At 39.0% G+C, this 24,885-nt stretch overlaps 1 protein-coding gene across 3 annotated transcripts in view; it reads right to left on the reverse strand.

Annotated features, from left to right (window-relative positions):
* Nucleotides 1-22,066: 22,066 nt before the first annotated feature.
* Nucleotides 22,067-24,885, reverse strand: part of EPM2A (EPM2A glucan phosphatase, laforin) — a 118,707-nt gene continuing 115,888 nt past the window's right edge. For all 3 annotated transcript variants that reach the window (XM_062186883.1, XM_062186884.1, XM_062186882.1), the window contains one exon: nt 22,067-24,391. In XM_062186883.1, the coding sequence (XP_062042867.1) occupies nt 24,114-24,391 (278 nt within the window). In that variant the 3' untranslated portion in view covers nt 22,067-24,113. The remainder of the gene's footprint in view (nt 24,392-24,885) is intronic.

The raw sequence follows: 24,885 nt of genomic DNA on the forward strand, positions 1-24,885 counted from the left end.
AGGCTTGGGTTTATATAGTAAAGAACAATGCTGCAGGCAAATGTAAAACTTTTATCACAAAGGTTGACAAAATGAGTTAAAACAATGATGTCATATGAGTGGTTTTATGAGGATCATAGTGGGGACATTGTTTTTAGACAATTTACGGAGGATGAGAATTGACCTTTGGCTTAGTTTTGTTTACTGAGGATGAGAATTGACCTTTGACTTAGTTTTAGTTACTGAGGATGAGAATTGACCTTTGACTTAGTTTCACTTACTGAGGATGAGAATTGACCTTTGACTTAGTTTCACTTACTGAACTGTTTAGGGGAATAACTGTCCAAGGTTTTGCTTGCCCTCTAGGTACCTGGAGATAACCTCTGAGTAACCTTAACATTTTTTTGTTACTACAATGGGAACCTAATGACATGTTTTGACTTGCATTCCTGGCTTACGGGAAACTTCTTTTTCTTGATTTTTTAGTTTTTGAGAATTATGAGGGTAAGTAGTAAAGTGTAAACACAGCTGGTAGATAATGCATAATGAGATCATCAGCAGAGCAGAGACACGGTGTCCCCAAAAATTAGCAAGGACAGTCTTGGCTTCCATAATGTGAGTCGGGGGTCGTTACAACCACGGACTACACAGGAATCGCCTGAGGCTCCACTTTGACAAAGCGCTCACCCCAAAACCCTGCAGCTTTAGACTTCCGACGTAGCAACATTTTGCCACGTGGGTATCACAGCTGTGGGCGTGGCAGGCAACCAGGACAGAATCCAGCGCCCCAACCGGGACTAGAACCCGGTGTGCCGGCACCGCAGGTGGAGGATTAGCCTATGAGCCGCGGCGCCGGCCTCATTAATTACAATTTCAACGACAATAACAGATCTAATGACATGCCATCCTTGATATATAAAGGACCTTTCGATTTGGTACATTCTAACTTAATTAATTAAAGGATTTTTTTTCTGTTCCTTATCTTTTATAGAAAAATAAAAACACTCTGAAAAGGTTGAGCACTGCCTTAACTTTCAGTGTCACTAGAACCTGGGACCTGGTGCTACACCATGACAGGTGTGCCTGATAAGCTCCGGCTGGGCCATCACTCGCCGTTCTTCTGTGAAACAGAGCTACAACATTGGAATTCTTTGATTCTGAAGATCATTCACTGAGAAAGATAAACAGATCTCAAGGAAGAATAGCATATGCATCATAGGTACACGGACATCACAAAAATTCAGAAAAATGAACACTCAGAAAATATTTTCAGGAAGGGAAAGCTGTATTGCTTCTATTGCTGTTTTTCAAATGCAAAAAGAGTACTGTTCTTTGGCACCAGATTTTATATATTTTATCATGTATGTCAATGAAAATTGCTATGGACAAGAAAACTCATTAGAAATAATTTTTAAAATGATACATCAAATAATGGCACATTTGTCCTGCTTAGGAAGAAATTGTAGGGGGTAAAGATCTATAGGAGAATTCCATTACACAAGAGACTTATTGATATAGAAGCCATATATAATATTAGCAATTCAGCTTATAGTTTTTTATCCTATAGGATGCTCCTCAAATCAATGACTAGCTAAGGAAATTTACTTCCACCAATTGATAATTTTCTTAACAACAGTCTAATTCCTAGTCAATTTCATATCCACCAAAGAGAAAAAGAAGAATGAAAACCAAATCCACAAATAGAAACAGATAAGTTTTATTACATATGAACAAAGCCCACAACTGCTTATACTTGCTGCATTCCTTTTCAACTATTTCCATATCTTACGTGATCTTTTGTAGGCAATATATAGGTATAATTTAATTTGGCATTTCTTAACTATTTCATTTTATTTATTTATTTATTCATTCATTTGTTTATTTACTTATTGAGACAACTTCATCCCTTTTCCCCACTTGTGTTTCTTGGCATACATGAAAAATACTACTCAGTCTCCTAGAAAAATAAAATATTTATGCTTCTTAAAACATGTACTTACATTTTATATTAATTTTTCATATTTAAATATTTATATGTTACATTAAACTTTTATGTGGAAGACATTTCTAAATTGCTAACCTGAATCTATTTGAGCCAATGGCAAAACATAAATATTTGCTTTATAGTTTTTACTAAATATTTTAAATGCTACTTCTTCTGTTTAAAAATCCATAAACATAGTTTGAGTCATCTTCAATATACATTTAAAAAAATAAATCTGAGGCCGGCGCGGCAGCGCCGGCACACTGGGTTCTAGTCCCTGTCGGGGCACCGGATTCTGTCCTGGTTGCCCCTCTTCCAGGCCAGCTCTCTGCTGTGGCCAAGGAGTGCAGTGGAGGATGGCCCAAGTACTTGGGTCCTGCACCCCAGGGGAGACCAGGATAAGCACCTGGCTCCTGCCAGCGGATCGGCGCGGTGCGCTGGCCGCAGTGCGCCAGCCGCGGCGGCCATTGGAGGGTGAACCAACAGCAAAGGAAGACCTTTCTCTCTGTCTCTCTCTCTCACTGTCCACTCTGCCTGTCAAAAATAAAAAAATAAAAATAAAAAAAATAAAAAATAAATCTGCTGTAATGGCAACATGACACAGTGGTGACGAGTGGGGTTTATAGTATAAGATAACCTGATTTCAATTCTGTCTCTAACACTTAAAAGCTTTGTGACTTTAGCAAACATATTCAGATCTCTGTACCTCAGTGTCCTCATTTGCACAAGAGAAAATAATACAGCCTATCTTCAAAGAATTGTTATAGAACCTAATTGATTTTTTTTAACTTTTATTTAATGAATATAAATTTCCAGTGTACAGCTTATGGATTACAATGGCTTCCCCCTCCCATAACTTCCCTCCCACCCGCAACCCTCCCCTCTCCCGCTCCCTCTCCCTTTCCATTCACATCAAGATTCATTTTCAATTCTCTTTATATACAGAAGATCAATTTAGTATAAAGATTTCAACAGTTTGCACCCACATCGAAACACAAAGTGAAACATACTGTTTGAGGACTAGTTATAGCATTAAATCACAATGTACAGCACATTAAGGACAGAGATCCCACATGAGGAGCAAGTGCACAGTGGCTCCTGTTGTTGACCCAACAAATTGACACTCTAGTTTATGGCGCCAGTAACCACCCTAGACTGTCGTCATGAGTTGCCAAGGCTATGGAAGCCTTCCAAGTTTGCCGACTCTGATCATATTTAGACAAGGTCATAAAAGAAAGAGTGAGGATAGTAACCAATGATCCGTACACACAGGTTGGGAGTAGAGCCATTGGTGGTAGAGTAGAGGTTATGATTACAAAGGAATGAGGCCCAGGTGCGCTAGACAGGGCCTAGAACAAAGGACAGAGTCATTATTAGAGGAGCTAAGAAAGGTGCTGTCTAAGCTACAAGTGAACCTAATTGATTTTAAATGACTACTGTTACCATTATATTGAGTGCTGACAAAGGTGGCATCTTTCTTTTTAAACATTTATTTATTTATTTATTTATTTAAATAAAGGCAGAGTTACAGAGGCAGAGAGAGAGAATTAGAGAGGTCTTCCATCCATTGGTTTACCCCCAAGAAGGCTGCAGTGGCTGGAGCTATGCCAATCCAAAGCCAGGAGCCAGGAGCTTCATACAGATCTCCTACACAGGTCCAAGGGTCAAAGGACTTTGGCAAACTTCTCTGCTTTCCTAGGCCATAGCAGAGAGCTGGATTGGAAAAGGAGAAGCTGAGACTCAAACTGGAGCACATGTGGGATGCTGGCACTGCAGGTGGCAGCTTTACCCACTATGCCACGGTGCTGGCCGCAAAGGTGGTATCTTGGTATTGCTTTTATCATCACCCCAAAGTCAAATATGTTCTTATTCACATACAATTCTTTGCCAGACACAATGTAAATGATTCTACAGATGAGACTTCACAAAATCTGCAAACTCTCTTATGCAGATATGTGCATGCAGTCACACACACACACACACACGCACACACACAAACACATGCACACACATACCCTGAAACAGAGTGGCCTATGATCCCAGCTAAGAATATCTGTGCATGCCTCTGGCCTCAGAATCAGCCCTTAAGGCATTTGGATCTGGCTGAAGAGCTCATGAGAGTATTGTAGGCATGGAAAGCCAAGACACCCTGGAAAAGGAAAAAAAAAAAAAAGAAAAGAAGAAGCCTAAATGAAAGATCTCTGCGAGTGAGATCCCAGTGGAAAGAACGGGGCCATCAAAGAAGGAGGTACCTTTCTCTGAAGGGAGGAGAGAACTTCCACTTTGACTATGACCCTATCGGAATAAGATCAAAGTCGGCGAACCCTAAAGGCTTCCATAGCCTTGGCAACTCATGACTAGAGCCTAGGGAGATTACTGACACCATAAACAAGAGTGTCAAATTGTTAAATCAACAACAGGAGTCACTGTGTACTTACGTCCCATGTGGGATCTGTCCTTAATGTGTTGTTCAATGTGAAGTAATGCTATAACTAGTACTGAAACAGTATTTTTACACTTTGTGTTTCTGTGTGGGTGCAAGGTGATGAAATCTTTACTTAGTATATACAGAATCGATCTTCTGTATATAAAGATAATTGAAAATGAAAAAAAAAACCTGGTATTAAATTGGAAATTGCATAGAAAATTAATCAATTTTTAAAAAATATCATGTAGGATATCTGTCTTTAATGTGCTGTACACTGTTATTTAATGCTATAACTAGTACTCAAACAGTATGTTTCACTTTGTGTTGCTATGTGGGGGCAAACTGTTGAAATCTTTACTTAATATATACTAAACTGATATTCTGTATATAAAGAGAATTGAAAATGAATCTTGATGTGAATGGAAGGGGAGAGGGAGCGGGAAAGGGGAGGGTTGTGGGTGGAAGGGAAATTATGGGGGGAAGCCATTGTAATCTATAAGCTGTACTTTGGAAATTTATATTCATTAAATAAAAGTTTAAAAAAAAATCTGTGCATGCTATGTTGGCCTCAGAGACACATCAACTCTAAATGGGAAAACTTGCTCGGATAACCATGGGAGTTCCTGAAAATCCTGCACTTCATAAGGAGAAGACCAGGTCCACACTGGCCAATTGAAAAGAGATTCATGAAATATTTGAAGCTTTGGTAACAGTTTAAAAATAAGAGTTTTTCGTGATCAGTTTTGTGAGAGAAATCAAAATGGAAACCAAGCAGAAAAGCCTGAAAAAGCCAGTTAGGACCCTCGTAAGTGACTTCAATCTTTTGTGATGTGCAACCGTAACTGAAATATAACCTGAGCTATTTCTTGGTAATGCCTATATTAAAGAAAAATGAAAGTTAAAACTAACCAATCACCAACTGCTGACTAACTTACTATTATGGATTGAATATGATTTGGCTCCCCAACTCGTGTAAGACATTAAACACCAAAGTCATAAATCAATTCACAGCTTAGAGCATGGAAACTTAATCCAATAATGATGTTTGGAAAGTAGACCTACTGGTTTGTCTTTAGGTCATGGCATGCACTTGGAAGATAGATCTCAAAAGAATTGTTGTTAAGTACCAAGCCATTTTCTCCACCTCCTGTCTAACCATGTGAATCTTCCACTGCTCATGTTCTGCCATTGCCACCCACCAACCTCATCAGTGCCCAAACCAAGGGAGCCATCCAAAGTTGGAATTGAATCTCCAAAACCATTAGCTAAATAAACTTTTCATCATTATAGGGTTAATTTTCTCAGTTATTCATTGCAGTGATGAAAAGCTAGTTAGACTTCCCCACAAGATAGAAAAACAAGGCAACTGTGAGGATGTAACCCATCAAATAGTCCCTCTCCTTCCTTGTTAGCCCCATAACCTCTTTCCCTTTGTGTAATCAGTGGAGCATCTATGCTGCTTCAGCTTTGGAGCTGCAAGATCCATGAGTTGCTGCCTGCTCAAATAAAAGCCCATGTCTCTATTATACCTCAAATTTTCTGTCGACATTTTGAAAGAGAGAAACCTAACTGAGGATATATGAGGATGTTTTCATAATGGCTTTACATTTGGACACAAATGACTGTGTCACGAGAAATTGCGTTAAGTCTGTCTAATAAGATTGAAGACTCATCAACCAAAGCATATAGAACTCATGAGAATTCTGTTCAAGGCTACTCCATCAGGCTCTGATGGACAGTGTCTGGCTCTTGGAATTCTGGAGAGCCTAATCAGCAACAACTAAAAGACATTTTAGAAAAAAATATAATGGGCAAAATGATGGGTGAAGAAATAATGCTGAACACAATGATGCAGAATTGGTGTGGGCAGGGTGTACAGAGAAAGTGGAGAGATAAGAGGGGGGAAGACAAAACAAAAATGAAGTAGAGTTTAGCAACAGAGTGTATGTATAGAATAAGGAATGCAGAAGAGGTAAAAACGACATTAGTATGTGGCTTGAAATGGAAGACAGATGACACAATTTCTCTGGTTGACAGTGGTTAAAGCAGAGGACACAAAAGTGAGGCACTTCAGTGATCTTCCTTGCACCTGCAACTGCTGTTGGCTCTGCATCCAAACTGGTCTTTTATTTAGGGTAGTATAAATCAAAAGCATGTGCTGGGAAAAGGAAATTGCATTTGTACTCAAATCTCTCACTTTCATGTAAGACCAGCATTTACTATGTTGGCTTTTTGCTTCTTCTCTTTGTTCTCAATGCTTTGTCACTGCCAGGAGTGGTTGGACATTTAGGCTTTTGTTTCTTAGTACAAGAAGCCAGCATACAGGACTCAAAAAATGGTTTCAGGTACTCAAGCGCACACACAGACAGACACATACACATGTACCCCCCACTTCCAAAACTAGAAAACAGTATCAGAATTTTAAAAGTATTTCATTAATGCCTCCTTCAAGATATTTTCATCAGTAAAATGGCATTTAATCACACAAAAAATTTCTTTGCTAACTCTTTCATTTGTTTCACACGTACCATCACATAAACAGTTCAATATCTTAGTAAGAGTAGATGTTTACCATCCCTTCCTAGTTGGTCATCTCTTTTTCTCATCACTATCAGATCAATACTTCTTTTTAAGATTTATTTATTTGCTTGAAAGTCAGAGTCACAGAGAGGGAGATACAGAGAGATCTTCCATCTGCTGGTTTTCCCCACTGATGGCTGCAACAGCCAGGGCTGAGCCAAGTGGAAGTCAGCAGCCAGGAACTACATCTGGGTCTCCCACATGGGTAGCAGAGATACAAACACTTGGGCCATTTTCCGCAGCTTTTCCCAAGCCATTGGCAGAGAGCTGAGTTGGAAGCGGAGCAGTTGGAACTCAAACCAATGCCGATGTGAGATGCTGGCATCACAGGTGGCGACTTTACCCACCACACCACAATGCCAGCACCCAGATCAACATTTTTAAACAAGAGACAAAGCCTGCTGTGGGTGCCTGACAGTCTGGTGCCAATGTTTCCAGAGATCTATACACAGCACTGACAAGACAGCGATGTGATGTAAGTGTGCCACGGAGAAAGTAGCAAAACAGAAAGAGCAACCCTCAGAACAAGGGACTAACAGCGGTTCCCATCATGAGCTAAATGCCTCCACTTTAGGACAACAAATATCTAATTAACACAAATATTAATTGCCTTAACCAAACTGGCAGCAAATTATGTCAACAGAAGGAACTTAAATAGCAGGGATAATAGTGAGAAAAGTATTCAGGAGATTGTTTATCTGACAAATGTGATCACATTCACCGGTGTGCGTCTCTGTAATGTATTTGGCTAAGATAACTCAGTAAATAGTTCATATTCCTTGAAACTGAAAAGAAACAAGTTCTTCCAATGGGAGGCCAGAAATGGTATTAAGCCAGAAGACTAGGTAATCAGTAAAATCCTGGCAAGTCTAAAACATTTGCCTTAAGTAGTGCTCTGAGCAAATTCATCTCCTCTTATTCCATGCTATGCTCAAAGTTAAAATAAATAATGCATAGGATAGCAGGAATTCAACCAGTTGACACGCATAATTGAAGACAGTCAGTGGAACAAAGTCAGTGAATAAACTGGAACTGGATCTAGGGATGCTCATATTTAAATGTGTTTTAGTGCAACTAGAATGGATTTTTGGCAGCAACATTTTAGCTTTATCGTCATGAAGAATTCAGAATAAAAATTTTCCATATGAGCTATATGGGAAGATAATAATTTACACCCAAATGAAACCACGACATAAATTATTTCAGCAGTTGACGCCTGTGGCAGAGGTGCCTCTTCTTCCTTATGATGATGGTCTTCTTTCTCTTTTCAAGTTCTTCTTCCCATTAGGGAAGTTATGCATGGTCAGTTCCACTGAGATGCAGCTGAGGTATTCCTGTGTTCCCTGCACACATAACGAGAACCCCTGTGCATAGCCACAGAAGGTTAGGTGTATTTAGGTTGCACATTTTCCTTATCCTCACTTCCCTCCAACATCACTAGGAAATTGCTGGAGCAAAACTGAGCATCCAGTTTCCTCATTGAGCTCTGCAGGTTTTTGGACTCTGCCCCAAAAGCTTGGCTGCCTTGATAAGTGTGAATCGGTAGTTTTAATATTTAAGAGAAAAGGGGAAGTTAAAAGTGACATAAATCAATATTAGAAGCATAGATTATTAACTTTGAACAGGACCTCAGAAGTCAGACAATGAAATCTTCCACCCACCTATCAGTCCTCTTTCAAACATTTTGGAATGGTGTTTAGCAAATTCAGATACAAAAATCATTTCAAATCAGGAATGTCACTATCACACAATGCAATCTGTTTTCCTACTCTAATTAGAAAGGTTTTTTTTAAAAAAAAGTCAAAACCAACCACTCAAATTCCTAATCATGAATACCACTTCTGTATTTTGTGCAGGGTAATTGCCTTGTTTATATATTAATCTTTCCAATACTTAAGGAACATTATTTTTTTCTTTTTTAAAGATTTATTTATTTATTTATTTTAAAGAGTACACAGAGACAAAGGGAGACACACACACACATTGTAGGGGGTGGGAGGAGAACGAGCGACAGAGAAAAGAGACCTTCCATCCACAGATTCACTACCCAGATAGCTGCAACAGCCAGGACTGGCCTGGGCCAAAGCCAGGAGCCAGGAGCTTCTTTCAAGTCTCCCACTTGGGTGGCAGGAGTTGGGCAAAATTCCGCTACTTTCCCAGGCACATCAGCAGGAAGCTGGATTAAAGTAGAGCAGCCAGGACTCAAACCAGCGCCCATATGTGATACCAGCATCACAGGCGATGCCTTTACCAGCCACACCACAGGGACAGCCCCATATTAATTGTTTCTATAGGTTTCCTTTTTCTCTAAGATAGAAATCCCATCACTTTGCACATATTTTGATATTTTCACGCACTTAACAAAGTCCATGTAAGGACTAAGTGAGTGAAATTCCTGCACAATCTTGCACCTGGAAGATAGTAAGCATTTGCACAAGCATCCAAAAGATGAAATTCCTAGTCAAGAAGATCTCTGGGTCTTGTTTTTCTTCAATCTATTTATCTGAAGAAATCATAAACGCTTTTTGGGACACTATCTGAATTGAAAATGCCAGTCTTCTTCAAATTTGTTGAGCAGAACTGAATATAACAATTCTCCTGAAAAGCATTAAGAGCAAATGTTTTGTGCAATACTTTCATGATCAGAACTCTGTCTAGTACCTGCTGATTGTGTCTTCTTGTAACAAATCAGCTCATCATTTTGTTACCCTTTTTTAACAGTTTTTTAACAGTTGATTTAAATACCCTATGTTGTTTTCATTTGAACTACTACTAAACCAGGTTTCTTCCTTATCTTTTTTTCCACAAAATATAATATTTCATAACATTTCTATAATGGCCTATGGATAGATTGGCTCACAATCAAAATGTGAATTTATTTTTGTGTCCTCTATTTTTGTCATTGAAAACATAATAAAGGGGAGGATATTTGGCATAGCTAAGAAACTGCTTGAGACACCTGCATCCTATATTGAGTCCTGGATCCTCTGCTTTTGATCCAGCTTCCTATTAATGTGCACCCTAGGAGCCAACAGAAGATGGCTCAAGCACTTGGGTCTCTGCCACCAATGTGGGAGGCCCAGATTGAGTTCTGGGGTCCTGGCTTCAACTTGGCTCAGTCCCAGGTGTTACAGGGATTTAGGGAGTGAACCAACAGATGGATGCTCTCTCCCTCTCTCATAAAATAAAATTGAAAATTACACATCAGAGCTCAGAAAATTCTTCTCTTTGACCTGAACAAAACAAATAAGAATGACTACTGATTGATAAAATATATTTTTTACTGACAACAATATTTATGTGAAAGTAATTCTTGGAGAGAGTATTGTAAAACACTTCAAATTAAAACATGTGCTCACTGACATTTTAAAACTACTTTGCAAAGAGTGTGTTTTATATCAATTAGTATTCCTCATGTATATCTATACAACTTAAATATGTAAATAATATACAGATTTTCTTTACAAAATCCCAATTACTTCATAACAGTGATTATATAGAAGGCACCTTTACCTAACTGGTTTATACAAATAATAACACAATAACATTCAAAGAGTGTCACCTCAATTTTCCAAACATAAGCTTAATGCATTAAAATACCAAAAACTTTTCTGTGGATACAGGAATAGAACTATTTTTAGGTAATGAGAGCACAAATTGTTATTACCCTAGAAGAAAATATACTACAAATTAGGGGAAAAATTGAAACTAGGCATTAATACTGTCAATATAATGATCATAATATCACACCTACAATTTTCTCTGAAAGAAAGAATGCCACTTTTCACACATCTAACATGTATCAGATCACTAGGATTGCTTAATCTTTTAGTTATAGTTTAATTTATGATTTTCTAAAGCCTGTAATTATTTATGTGTTCAATAAAATGGATGGAGAAAGAGCAGGTGGAAACAATGGTTATTGATCCCATTGATTTTAAGAGAAATTATGGAGACGTGTAATAAACAAACTGTTGATTAGACAGAAGAAGAAGAGAAAACATTCTTCCATTCGTAAAGTCATTGATCTAGGGGAAGCTTATAATGATGGGCTAAATTCTATTCATCCATGCTTAATCATGACAATGTATTTACCAATCCTATGAACCCAAAAACTTGAGGACAATCTGTTCATTTGAAACAAACCTTCTAAAATTCATGTCCATGGGGTTGAAACATAAGAAAACTCTATTTTTAGAATCTTCATTTCTAAAAACAATAATATTTTACCCTAAAATGTATGATATCCAGGAAATTTCATCTTTTAATTTTGGCATTTATACCAAAAGTATTTATAATGTCAGTCTGTATGTGGTCTAAGTGTTTCAACATGGAAAATACTTTGTGTATTTATTTATACCTCTCTTTATCCTAAAGGAATTAAACATATGGATCAAATAATATACCAGGATAAAAATAAAGTTGAAGGAAGTAAGAACTATGAGGCAAAGGGGTAAAAATATGAGGCAGAGCCAGAAGTAAAGTTAGTTCAAGAACCATACACTCAAAATGTTAATTATTGCTGAGACAAGGAGAACATAATGACTTTTAAGCATCTTAGTTGCACAAAGTATTTTTTATTGTTCAAGAATAACATCTTTATTTCTTAAGAATAACAACTTTATTCCTTGCAGAAGGAAATGTGTTCCATGAGATCATTGGGAGAATGATATATGATGTAACACAACCTACAATATACTTAGTATACATTGTAATCTACTTTATAGGGCTGTTCTTTTTTGAAAGATGTCAGTATTACAAAATTAAGGCAAGCCAAAAGAAGATGAAATAAACATAATTTTCAGCAAAAGGATAGGTAGAAAATGCAAAAATAACATTTTATATGATCAGGGCTTATTTATGTTAACACAATATTTGCTATGACTTAATAACATCAAATACTAGTAACATACAGAAATAGAGAAATGATTTTTAAAATATTTTGAGCAGGTGCTGTGGCATAGTACGCTAAGACCCCACCTTTGGCACTGACATCCCATATAGGTGCTGGTTCCTTTCCTGGGTGCTACTCTTCTGATCCAGCTCCCTGTTTATGGTCTGGGAAAGCAGTGGAAGATGGTCTAAGTACTTGGGTCCCTGCACCCACATGCAGGAATGGGAAGAAACTCCTGACTTCTGGTTCCAGATTGGCCCAGCTCTGGCCTAGCTCCGGAGTAAACCAGTGATCAGAGGGAAGACCTTTCTCTCTGTCTTTCCCTCTCTCTGTCTGTAATTCTGCCACTCAAATGAATAAACCTATAAAAAATATTTTGAACTAAACAAGAAAATTCAATGAAGCCTTTTAATTTCCTTTACTACTTATTTATTTTGATTTTATTTGAAAGGCAGAGACAGAAACAGGAAAACAGAACAAGAAAGACACAAAGAAAAAGAGAGAAAGAAAGAAAAAAGAGAGATTCTCCATCCACTGGTTTACTCCCCAAATACCTGCAGGATCTAAGCCTGAGCTAGGCCAAAATCGGAAGCCTGGGACTCAATGTGAGTCTCGCAGTTGGTATCTGGGATCGTAATATCTGATCCATCACCTGCAGTCTCCCAGCATGCACATTAGCAGGAATCGGAAGCAGATCTGAGACCTGAACCCAGGCACTCTGATTTGGCATGCAGGCATCCCAAAAAGTGTCTTTTTTTTTTTTTTTTTTGACAGGCAGAGTTAGACAGCAAGAGAGAGAGAGAGACAGAGAGAAAGGTCTTCCTTTTTCTGTTGGTTCAACCTCCAAGTGGCCACTACTGGCAGGCGCGTTGCAGCCGGCGCGCTGTACCAATCTGAAGCCAGGAGCCAGGTGCTTCTTCCTGGTCTCCCATGCGGGTGCAGGGCCCAAGCACTTGGGCCATCCTCCACTGCCATCTCGGGCCACAGCAGAGAGCTGGACTGAAAAAGGAGCAACTGGGACAGAATCCAGCGCCCCAACCAGGACTAGAACCCCGGGGTGCTGGTGCCACAGGTGGAGGATTAGCCTAGTGAGCCGTGGCACCGGCCTTTTGTTGTTGTTGTTGTTGTTTTCCAGTGTCTTAACTACTGTGCCAAATACCGATCATGCAAGGAAGCTTTGAAAGTACTTTCATTGAATAAATGAGCCCGACAATTAACTTGTATGAAGAAGAAATTCTCATAAAATGTTATTTTCACATTTTCTTGGATTTAAATATACAGTAGATCTAAGCACAGAATCTGAAAAAAACTGCTTAGCTTACATATCAGAGAATGTGCAAAATCTCTGTTTACTAAGCATCATTTACAATTCTTATCTAATGAAGTTCAGTGCTATGTACTGGAGTGCAGCAAATTAAGACGCGTCCTATGAAAATGCCAGAGTGGGGCAACCTTGAAGATTTGCGCAGATTTACATGAGAGAGTAACACTTAAGATCTGAAGAATGAGTAAATGCTGAACAGATATAAATGGGAGAGAAGAGGATTCCAAGACAGGAAGAAGCATAGAAATCAGATTTTTAAAAAGGCATAGAACATTTAAGTAATTCACTGTGGCTGGAGGGTACTTTTTGGGATGACAGGGAGACCAAAGAAAGGCATAGTCCAGATTTTCTAGGCCTTTACATATTACATGAAGATTTGCTACTTTTTCCTGAGATCGGTGAGGAGCCACCCAGTGGCTCTAATGAGGAGATAGTATCAACCTTGCAATAGAGAAGTTTCCCTGGAAGTCATATAAAGAATGGTCTGGAGAGGGGTAAGAGTAGAAAAAGAAATATACATCAAGGCACTTATTAATCCAGATCAGAAATCATAAAGGGGAGCAGATCCACTGAATATATATTTAGAAGTGTAATTGAATTTGTTAAGTGGTTGGGGGGAGGTGAGTGGGAAGAAATGGCATAAAGGATGGTCAAGTTTCTGATGTAGACAAGTAGAAGGGAGATATTATCAATGTCTTCCCGACAGAGAAAGTATGGAAAGTTTGAAAAAGTAACGGGAACTTCAATTTGTGGAATATTGAGTTTGGAATACATCCTGAGAGATGTCCAGAAAAATATTGATATATGAACCCGGCACTCAGCAAAGAGCTTTACAATGAGGTTTGAGATTTGGGTATCATTGATATAGGTGACTGAGAAAATTCCAGTTTAAAATGACAAATACACTATTCCTCTTGATAATTGAATGGAAATTACAATATAAAATCTGAAATGGAAATCTACCTGCAACAATGAAGAGACAGTTAAGGATTACTAGTAGATAAGATATTTCAGCATGATAGAATATATTGGGAAGTGTGTTGATGGATGAACTAAAGCAAAACAAATGTGGCTCAGAATCCCTTAAGAGGGCTGGAGTATTATAGGTGACATGGACAATAGTATGGTCACTGGGATCTTCAGAGTCACTGAATTTAAAATTTTCAGTCATAATGGAAGCTGAGGAAGACAAGACAGCCAAAAAATGAAATGGGGTGGTAACAATAGATCTGGAAATAAAACAAAAGGGGAAGTACATCCAAAACAACTCATAATTATACTTGTAATATTGTCATAAAGGCAAGTAGACATAAGTCAATGTCTAAGTTATTTTGTTATAAGAATAAAAGTAAGTTACAAAATCAACACATAAAAATCAATACCATTTGTATACATAAACAATGGCATGGCTGAGAGAGAATTGTAAGATCAGACCCATTCACAATAGCTAGAAAAACTTTAAAATACCTTGGGATAAATTTAACCAAACACGTGAAAGAAATCTACAATGAATATTACAAAACATTAAGGAAAGAAATAGAATAAAACACAAAAAAGAATGGAAAAATCTTCCATGTTAATGGATTGGAAGAATTAATTTCATCAAAATGTCCACAAGCAATTAACAGATTCAGTGGGATCCCAATCAAAATACCAAAAATGTTCTTCTTAAATCTAAAAAAAAGACTTTAAAAGACCCCAAATAGTTAAAGCAATCCAAAAAAAAAAAAATAAAATAAAATAAAAATAAAGCTGCAGGCAAGAAAATAACAGTTTTCAAGACATATTAAAAGGCAGTTATTATCAAAACAGCTTGGCACTGGCACAAGAATAGATATGTGGAACAATGGACTTGATTAGAGACCCCAGAAATTAATCCATGCATCTACAACCAACTAATCTTTGACAAACAAGCTAAAATCAATCACTGGAAAAGAAACAGTCTCTTCAACAAATGGTGTTGGGAAAATTGGATCTCTGAAAGCAGAACTATGAAACAAAACCCATAACTTACACCATAACATACATAAACCATAACTTAGAGAAAAATCAACTCACAGTGGATCAGGGATCTAGACAGAAGACCTAAAATAATCAATGGGAAAACACAGGAGAAACACTGCAAGACACTGGCATAGGCAAAGACTTCTTGGATAAGACCTCAGAAGCACAGGCAATAAAGACAAAAATAGACAAATAGGATTATATCAAGCTGAGAAGCTTCTGCTCAGCAGAGGAAACACTCAATAATGTAAAGTTAGGCAACAGCAGAATGGGAGAAAATATTTCAAACTATACATATGATAAAGGAACAATTTCCAGGATATATAAAGGGCTCAAGAAACTCAACAACAACAAAACAAACAATCCAGTTAAGAAATGCCCTAAGGATATGAATAGGCATTTTTTTCAAATGATGAAATACAAATGGCCAACAGACACATGAAAAGATGCTCAGGCTCACTAGCCATCAGGGAAATGCCAATAAGAACCACAATGAGGTCTCACCTCACCCCAGTTAGAATGGCTATCAAAAATCCAAAAAGCAAATACTAGTGAGGATATGGGGAAAATGTACCTGAATACACTGCTGGTGAGAGTGTAAAGTAGTACAACCATTATGGAGGCAGTATGGAGATTCTGCAGAAATGTGAAAATAGACCTACTATATGACCCAGCCTTTCCAGTACTGGGAATTTATCTAAATGTAATAAAATCAGCATATGAGAGTTATCTGTACATCCATAACTATAGCAGCTTAACTGACAATGGCTAAGATACAAATTCAACCCAAAGATCCATCAATTGATGACTATATAAAGAAATTGTGGCCGGCGTCGCAGCTCAATAGGCTAATCCTCCGCCTTGCAGTGCCGGCACACCGGGTTCTAGTCCCGGTCAGGGCACCGATCCTGTCCCGATTGCCCCTCTTCCAGGCCAGCTCTCTGCTGCGGCCCGGGAGTGCAGTGGAGGATGGCCCAAGTCCTTGGGCCCTGCACCCCATGGGAGACCAGGAGAAGCACCTGGCTCCTGCCAGTGGATCAGCGTGGTGCGCTGGCCGCAGCGCACCTACCGCGGCGGCCATTGGAGGGTGAACCAATGGCAAAAAGGAAGACCTTTCTCTCTATCTCTCTCTTTCACTGTCCACTCTGCCTGTAAAAAAAAAAAAAAGAAAAAAAAGAAAAGAAATTGTAATATATATGCATGATGGAATTCTACTCAGCCATTAAAAAAAGAATGAAATCCTCTCTTTCACAACAAAATGAATGCAAGTGGAGACCACTATGCTTAGTGAAATAAGCCAGTGCCAAAAAGACAAATAAATTTTCCATGTTTTGTCATAATTAATATACTAAGAACAAAAATTGTAATGTATATGAGTGAAATTGACATCCTGGGATTTGAATATTGTCTATAGCCCTTTGTCAATGCTCTGAAGTAAATGTGAGTTTTACTTACTACTTGTTGAATTCTTTAGTTAATGGAGGTTTAAGCTTGTGATTATAAAGTAAATTGAAAGAACGTCAATGTGAAGATTAACATATATATATATTAGTATATGTATAGTATATATAGTATAATATATAGTATATATATTAGTATATAATATATAGTATATATATTAGTATACTATATATATAAACACATATCTATGAAATGAAGGATGAGGAAGGGTTGGAGTGAGAGAAGTCTTGTGGGAAGTATCATTATGCTGTTAAAACTGTATACATGAATACATTAAAAGTGTTCCTTTTATATGTCTTTTTTAAATTAAAAAGAATTAAAGAAAAGAAACAGAAAAAGCAAAATAATTTTTTGATATAAAAACTAAATTTGGGGCTGGTGCCTTGGTGCAGTAGGTTAATCCTCTGCCTGCGGTACTGGCACCCCATATGGTGCTGGTTCGAGTCCCGGCCTCCTCTCTTCCAATCCAGCTCTCTGCTATGGCCTGGGAAAGCAGGACAAGATGGCTCAAGTCCTTGGGCACCTGCATGCATGTAGTAGACTGGGAAGAAGCACATGGCTCCTGGCTTCAGATCAGCACAGCTCCAGCCATTGCAGCCATCTGGGGAGTGAACCTCTCACTATCTGTAACTCTACCTCTTAAATAAATAAATAAAATCTTTAAAAAAATAAATAAAAACTAAATGAGTACAAATAAGACCAAATACATGAGTAATCATCCACCATTTTGATAATAGTTCATTGTGGTTTTAATTTGCATTTCCCTGATGATAGGAGCTATTGAGCACCTCTTCCTATACCTAATGACTATTTCTATGTCATCTTTTTAAGTACTTTGCACATTTTTAAGTTTGTTATTTGGTTTTTATTTTTGACTTGAGTTCCTTATATCTTTTTTATATTAATCCCTTATTAGACATATGGTTTACAAATACTTCTCCCATTCTGTAGGTTGCCTTTTCATTTTGGTGAATTTTCCATTATTGTGCAGAAACTAGTTTGATGTAATCTCACTTGTTTATTGTTATCTTTGTTGTCTGCATTTTTGGTGTCACATCTAAAAAAATCATAGCCAACACCAATGTCAAGGAACTTTTTCCCTTAGGTTCAATTCAGTTGTCAGGTCTTATGTTCAAGTGCTGAATCCACTTTGAATTTATTTTTGATGACATCAATATTTTTTCACTGGGTTTAAAATATTCCTTTCAATAATATTGCTGATTTACCTGATATAATTACAGTACAGGAATCCATCATTGCATTTGAATGGTTCATATTTTCTCTCTATATTTGACAATCTTTCAGTAGTACTCATTTACAAACTAAACAAGAGTAAATGGAAAATCATCCCATTCTTGCCCCTTCCTTCAAATGTCCATTCCCCTTTAATTCACTTCAATTTTTTTGTTCTGTTTTTCATTCTCCATAGTGTTCAGATAGTTGATTTCAATAGTGACATGGGTTGAATTATGCCCTTCCACACAAATTCATATGTTGAATTCATAGCCTCCATTATTTTAGAACATGCCCTTATTTGAAATTACTGCAATGACAGATACAATTAGTTAGCAAGAAGTCGTACTAGAGTAGAATGGGATCTGACCCAAAGTGACTGGTGCCCTTATAAATAGAGGAAATTGAAACACAGAGTCCTACACATAAAGGATGTCACATGAGGAGGAAAGAAAGAACAGTGTGATGCCCTACAAGCCAAGTTTGCTGGCAAACTACCAGAAAATAGGAAAATGCCTTGGAAGAGATTCTTTCTCACAGTTCTCAGTGGAAACTAACTCTGCTGACGCTCTGATCTTGAATTTTTAGTCTCCAGAATTATGAGAGATCGAATCATCATTGTCTAAGGCGCCCATTCTATGAAACATTATCAAAGCTTCCATCACAAACTATTGCAACAAGTTCTTCAAAAAGTTCATGGAAATAGAATTAAGAGCGAAAGTTCCCTTGAAATTCATGTGCAGAGCTCTTCTAAAAGTTCATGTAAAATACATATTAAGCGAAAATCACAAGTAAATTTCAAAAGCAGTTTGCATTAAAATAGACCTATGGCTTAATTCTATTTCCCCATGAAGTTTTTGAAGTACTGTCATAATGTGATGTGGCCAGTGCTAACAAAGTGCATTTCACAGCTGACTCCACCAAATCAGGAGGGAAACTTTTGGTTTTCTATAGAATGAATTTATATTCTTTCTAGAACCCTAGTTTTTTTTTATCTGTAAAATAGGGGTAATATTTCATAGCATTGTTGGAAAGATTAAACAATCTGATTGTGTAAAGCACTTAGAAAGCAACACCTGCAGGGCAGTGCTGTGACATAGCAGGTAAAGCCACCACTTGCAGTGCCAGCATCCCATATGGGTGCCGATTGGAGTCCTGGCTTCTCTGTTTCTGATCCATCTCTCTGCTATGATCTGGGAAAGCAGTGGAAGATGGCCTAAGTCCTTGGGTCCCTGCTCCTGGCTTCAGATCAGTGCAGCTCCAGATATTGTGGACATCTAGGGGAGTAAACCAGCAGATGGAAGACCTCTCTTTCTCTGCTTCTGCCTCTCTGTGACTCTGCCTTTCAAATAAATAAATAAATAAATCTTTAAAAAAGGAAAAAAGCAGCAAACACCTGCAAACTTGTATTTTTGTACAAACTCTTTTGCAGTCACTCTTTGGTATATCATCAAACAAAACAGATACAAATGTTTACCTTTGAGATTTATATTGTAGTGAGTGGCAAGATGCCTATAATAAAGTGAATTAGTAATTTACATTGTATGTCTGTTAACAAGTTCACTGAAGAAAAGTAAAGCAGAGATTGTGGACAGATAAGGCCAGGATTGGCAATTTTAATAGTTATCCAGAGAGGCATTACTGAGGGAGGTATTGGGGCAAGCCATCTGCACACCTGGTCAAAGAGCATTCCAGGTATACAGAACAGCAAGCACAAGGGCCCTGAGACTGGAATCTGCCCAGTATACTCAAAGAAAAGCAAGGTAGGCAGTGTAACTAGAGCAGAGTGGATGAGGTGGAAGGCAGTAGTAAATGATTCAGGTTACAAAGAACCAGATTGTGTACGTCCTTGAAAGGCTTTGACCTGCACCCTTGAGCGACCTGTGAAGTTATTGTAGATGTTGAGCAAAGAAGTGATATGTTCTGAGGCACATTTTCATAGGATTACCCTGGCCACTGTGTCATAGTTTGATAATTGTAGGGGCTAAGAGAGAGAGAATAGAGGCAGGGAGACCAGGTAGGAGATCATTTCTGAAATCTGTTTTGAGATCATGCTGGCTCTGACCAGGTTGGCTGTTGAAGGAGGTGAAGCATGGAGACTATAGGTAATCCTTGACATATTTTCCTGACGGGTTAAATCTGACATCTGAAAGACAGAGAAGCATCAAGGATGACTCTGAGGTTAGGATGCACTATGGTTTGAGTGTATCTCCCAAAAGTTTATTGGTTAGAACCTTAATTTGTCAATGAGGTGGAGTCGGGAGGTGGGGCCCAGTTGGGAGGTGTCCAGGTCATGGAGGCAGAGCTCACAAGCCTGGATTAGTACATTTTGTTTTTGCTGGAGTGGGTTAGCTTTATGGGAGTTCAGTCTTTTTCTCACTTGCCCACTTGCCCTTCAGCCTTCTGTTAGGAGCTGAAGCAACATGAAGGCCTCACAAGAAGATAAGATGCTAGTGTTGGCTGGCACCGTGGCTCACTAGGCTAATCCTCCGCCTGCGGCATCGGCACCCTGGGTTCTAGTCCCGGTTGGGGTGCCGGATTCCGTCCCGGTTGCTCCTCTTCCAGTCTAGCTCTCTGCTGTGGCCCAAGTGCTTGGGTTGCTGAACCCACATGGGAAACCCAAGCACTTGGGCCATTTTCCACAGATTTCTCAGGCACATTAGCAGGGAGCTGGATCGGAAATAGAGCAGCAGGGATTAGAACTGTCATCCATATGGAATGCCAGTGTCTCAGGGAGCAGCTCAATCTACTAGGCAACAATGTCGGCCCCTCTCTTTTTCCTAGCAGGTAATAGGCAATTGCGCAGCCATCCCATGATTTGATAACAAATTACACCTAGCTGACCCTTTTTCCTACTGTAATATAAGCAGAGAAGAGAAGGAGGTAGATACTTAGCATCCCTCAGTATCCTGGGCACATGCCCCTGACCTCCCACAATGCCCCCCACTTTAAACTGCATTTTCTTCTTTTGTAAATGTCACTATTCCTTGCTATTTCTCATCTTAGCCAGTTTTCTTGTACTTACTCCAGTTTCCATTAAACCTCCCACCAACTCTTCCCCACTAACAATATCTGCTCTCATTTTTGTGATTTCTACAATCCCTCGACACCAGAGTCTATCTTCCTGCCTTATCCAGAGTTTTCCTCCTTGCTATAGGAAAAAGTCATATGACATCTCTGGGTCTGGAATGAGGTAACATGATCTCTAAAGATACTTTCAGCTTTAACTTCTGATCTAAGTGACTATATTTAGCTATTCAGTGGTTTTTCATGTGTTGCAAGTCTTCATTTTCTACCTAAGTTGCTTTCAAATCTATCATTTCCAAGGTCCTGAATACATTTTTTCATTATTATTCCTTAGGTCAAGCTAAATACTTAATGTTTGTCATAGACATTATGTGTTTTTTTAAAGACTGTACCTAACATCAGCACAGAAAATAATGGAAGGAACATATTTTAAATTTAAGAAAATCCACCCCATTTGCACATTTCTTTAATTTTTTTTTTTTGACAGTCAGAGTGGACAGTGAGAGAGAGAGACAGAGAGAAAGGTCTTCCTTCTGCCGTTGGTTCACCCTCCAATGGCCGCCGCGGCCTGCGTGCTGCGGCCAGCGCACCTCGCTGATCCGATGGCAGGAGCCAGGTGCTTCTCCTGGTCTCCCATGGGGTGCAGGGCCCAAGGACTTGGGCCATCCTCCACTGCACTCCTTGGCCGCAGCAGAGAGCTGGCCTGGAAGAGGGGCAACCGGGACAGGATCGGTGCCCCGACTGGGACTAGAACCTGGTGTGCCAGCGCCACAAGGCGGAGGATTAGCCTATTGAGCCGCGGCGCCGGCCCATTTCTTTACCATGATTTAAGACTTAGGGTTTTCCTTGAGAAAGCCCTGTTTGAAAAGTTTTGTTAATGCTAATGACAAGTAGCTAAAGCTGAGACAGCTTTGTGCTTTCATTGTCTCAGGCACACTCTTCAAGTTTCCATCTTCATGTCTTCATTGTGGTGTCTTCCCCTTTGACCTGCTTTTTCATGTAATTGCCAATTTTCATTGATTAATGAGAACCTAAGGGTGACAGGAGAAAACAATCCAGCTCAACTGACTGTCCCCTTTACCTATAAAGAAATGCAATGGTTTTTTATTTCTGGATTTCAGACTAAGCTGATAACACTGAAAAATTCAAAAATGTCTTTTAAAATTTTTTATTCAGCAAAGATTCCAATTGATTTTTGAAACATATTAGACATTTCACTCACTGAGGACAAGAGAAGTAATTCCAAAACATTCTTAACAGTCTTAAACCGATTTTTGTTTTTCATAGCAAAAGGAGAGGAAGGGAATAATCTACTCAAAAAGATGTTTCTGTAATAGAAATTATGCATCTAGATTGGTTAGATGTTAAAGAAACTCTCACACACATACATGTATGTAATTATTTTAAAATATTCCAACCATACAATTAAATTTTACATAACACATTATGGCTATAAATGGGTTCTTCACTACAATAGCTATTTCTAGCTATTATTAGCAATGGAGCTAGATGTCACATTATTCGATGCTGGCTTATAAATTTAGCTTTGTAAAAGTTCAGAAGAAATGAATCCTGCCTGGCCACCTCTGCCCAGAGGAAATGTTATCTTGCCTGAGTGCCACAATAATGAGACATCTCTCTCTCCTTTGAGCTCAACCGGAACTTATCTCGTATACTTCTAATTTCTGATGCCTCCTGTCAGAGTCTCCCCTATCAATCATTCTGTATTTTGGGGAGAAAATGAGGAGCCAAAATAAATAAATAAGCATTATGGTGTAATGGAGAAAAAAATATGATCCTTGATTCTAACAAATCTAGCCTTGAATCTCATTTCATTTATTTATTTACCATGTGACAGTGGACAGTTGGTTTAACATCTCTGAGCCTTAGTTCTTCTAAAAAGCAGAGATGATGCCATGAAGATCAACGTGGTTAAGATCACAAAGATTGTAAAGCACCTAGCACATAGAGGCACTTGACTAAAAGATATTTTCCTTTCCTCTATTCTAGCATAGCTTTCGCAGTCCAATCCTACATGACAGTTGGTTGAACACAGGTCTGTTTGAAGGCTACACACTTTTGAAGGCAAAGTCTTACTCACCTTGGTACTTTCTGCACAATTTAAGGTAGCAAATCTCATATTCTGGAGGCACAGGAAGTGCATATTGAGGACTGAACCAGCATCAGTCCTAGGTTGTGGATTTGGGGCTCTCTCCTCTCAAGAGCTATGGCTCAGGCCACATTGGCTGAGACAGTACACTGTATTTTAAATCAGGTTGCACAAAATGCAACTACTTTCATAAATTTGTTGGCAACTGATCAGAACACTGTACCGCTTTTCCATATTTCACTATTGAAACTGCTTGTCAGAGCATCAACCTTAGCTGAAGAAAGGCAAAGCTAAATTCACTACACCATGGTGGAGAAACAACACGTTATCTTGGAAACAGCAGAATCAAGGAAATATGGGTCATCCCTTACTAGCAGGAGGCTTTCAGCAAGCACTCATGCTCATTAAGCCGCAAATGGGAACAAATAGAGAATGAGGGATGTTTTGATTGAAAGCTCTTGGGTGGGTAAGGAAAGTGATGCCCTGGACCAGACTGTGACCACTGCAAGGCAGCATGCAGATACAAAGTCTAGAAAGCCATTCACTTTTAGTTATGTTGAGCTCTTCCTTTGTCACAGTCCAAGTTTCTACTGTGATTCCCTGTTTGGGCAACTGACTGACTCTGATGCTTATAAATTTGGTTCAGCTCAGCAGGGAAGCACTGTGGGTATGCATGTGTGTGTGTGAGTCCATGTACCTCTCTGTTTTTTCTTCTTTAGGTGAAGAGGCTATGATGCAACAGGCACATGCTCTCCTGAATCCATAGTGCTTTGTACAGCACATGCAGAGTAAAACACAGGGTTTTTCGATCTGTATGCAGCAGGACCTGCACCTATTCCCTTCCTATCTGATTCACAGAACAGCACTGCACAACCAGCTGTTTTTGGCTTTGGCTTATGTATCATAACTTCTTAGGCAAAATATTTCTAGGACACAGCCCAACCTAAACAATAGAAAATTATCCCCTGGATGAACCAGAGCAGCCTAAGAGACAAGTTCTCATTCACAGTCCTTTCCATTCAAGTAGAATCTTTGTTTCTAGATCATTTGAATTAAGGAAATTGAGAGGAAGAGGAGGCAAATGGGCTGCTACAGACTGCATGTAGAAGATCGAACCTTCCCAAACTTCTGGAAGAAATCGTCTTGTGCACGGGCCAAGGCATCTTCATCAATGTACACAGCTGGCCTCTTGGCCATGAGGAAGTACTGCACCTTCCTGAGATTCCAGCCCATCACATATTGGAGCCAGCCACACACGGCGGCAGTGGAGCGGCCCACTCCAGCATTGCAGTGGACATACACGGTGTGTCCGTTCTCCAGAAGGGCATGAAGGAGACAGACGGCTTGTGGCAGCATCTGTATTCGGCCTAGGGTGGAGAAAGCACAGCACAAACAGGTGAATAAAGAAACTGCCCCCGTGGCTGCCAGTTTCTTTGCCAGTACTTGGAGAAATCCCAGGCCCACTCACAGGGTGAGCCCAGGACATGAACATTTGCTCCATTCCTTTGTTTTGAAGGAAAACATGAGACAATTTGAGAGGCAATGGCTGCACTCTGAACCTTCCCCAGATATGGCTGCTCCTTTGAGTGACTTTGCTACTGATGCAAATTTCCCTCCAAAGAAATGTCAATACCACCTATCATCAGAAGACTGGATGTTTACAACTGTCACAAGGGCTCGCAGAAATTAGGCAGAGACTGAGGTAATGTTATAGAAAACTTGTCAGGTCCTGTCACCTGAATTTCATTTAATCTGAAAAAACAAAACAAAAAAATAGTAAAACACAAAAAAGGGATCAATCTTGGTCATTGGTTAGACAAATGAAACTTGAAGTTTAATATGTTAATTTTAATATGTTAAA

This window comes from Lepus europaeus, chromosome 3 (assembly GCF_033115175.1).
Source record: "Lepus europaeus isolate LE1 chromosome 3, mLepTim1.pri, whole genome shotgun sequence".
Taxonomy (NCBI): domain Eukaryota; kingdom Metazoa; phylum Chordata; class Mammalia; order Lagomorpha; family Leporidae; genus Lepus; species Lepus europaeus.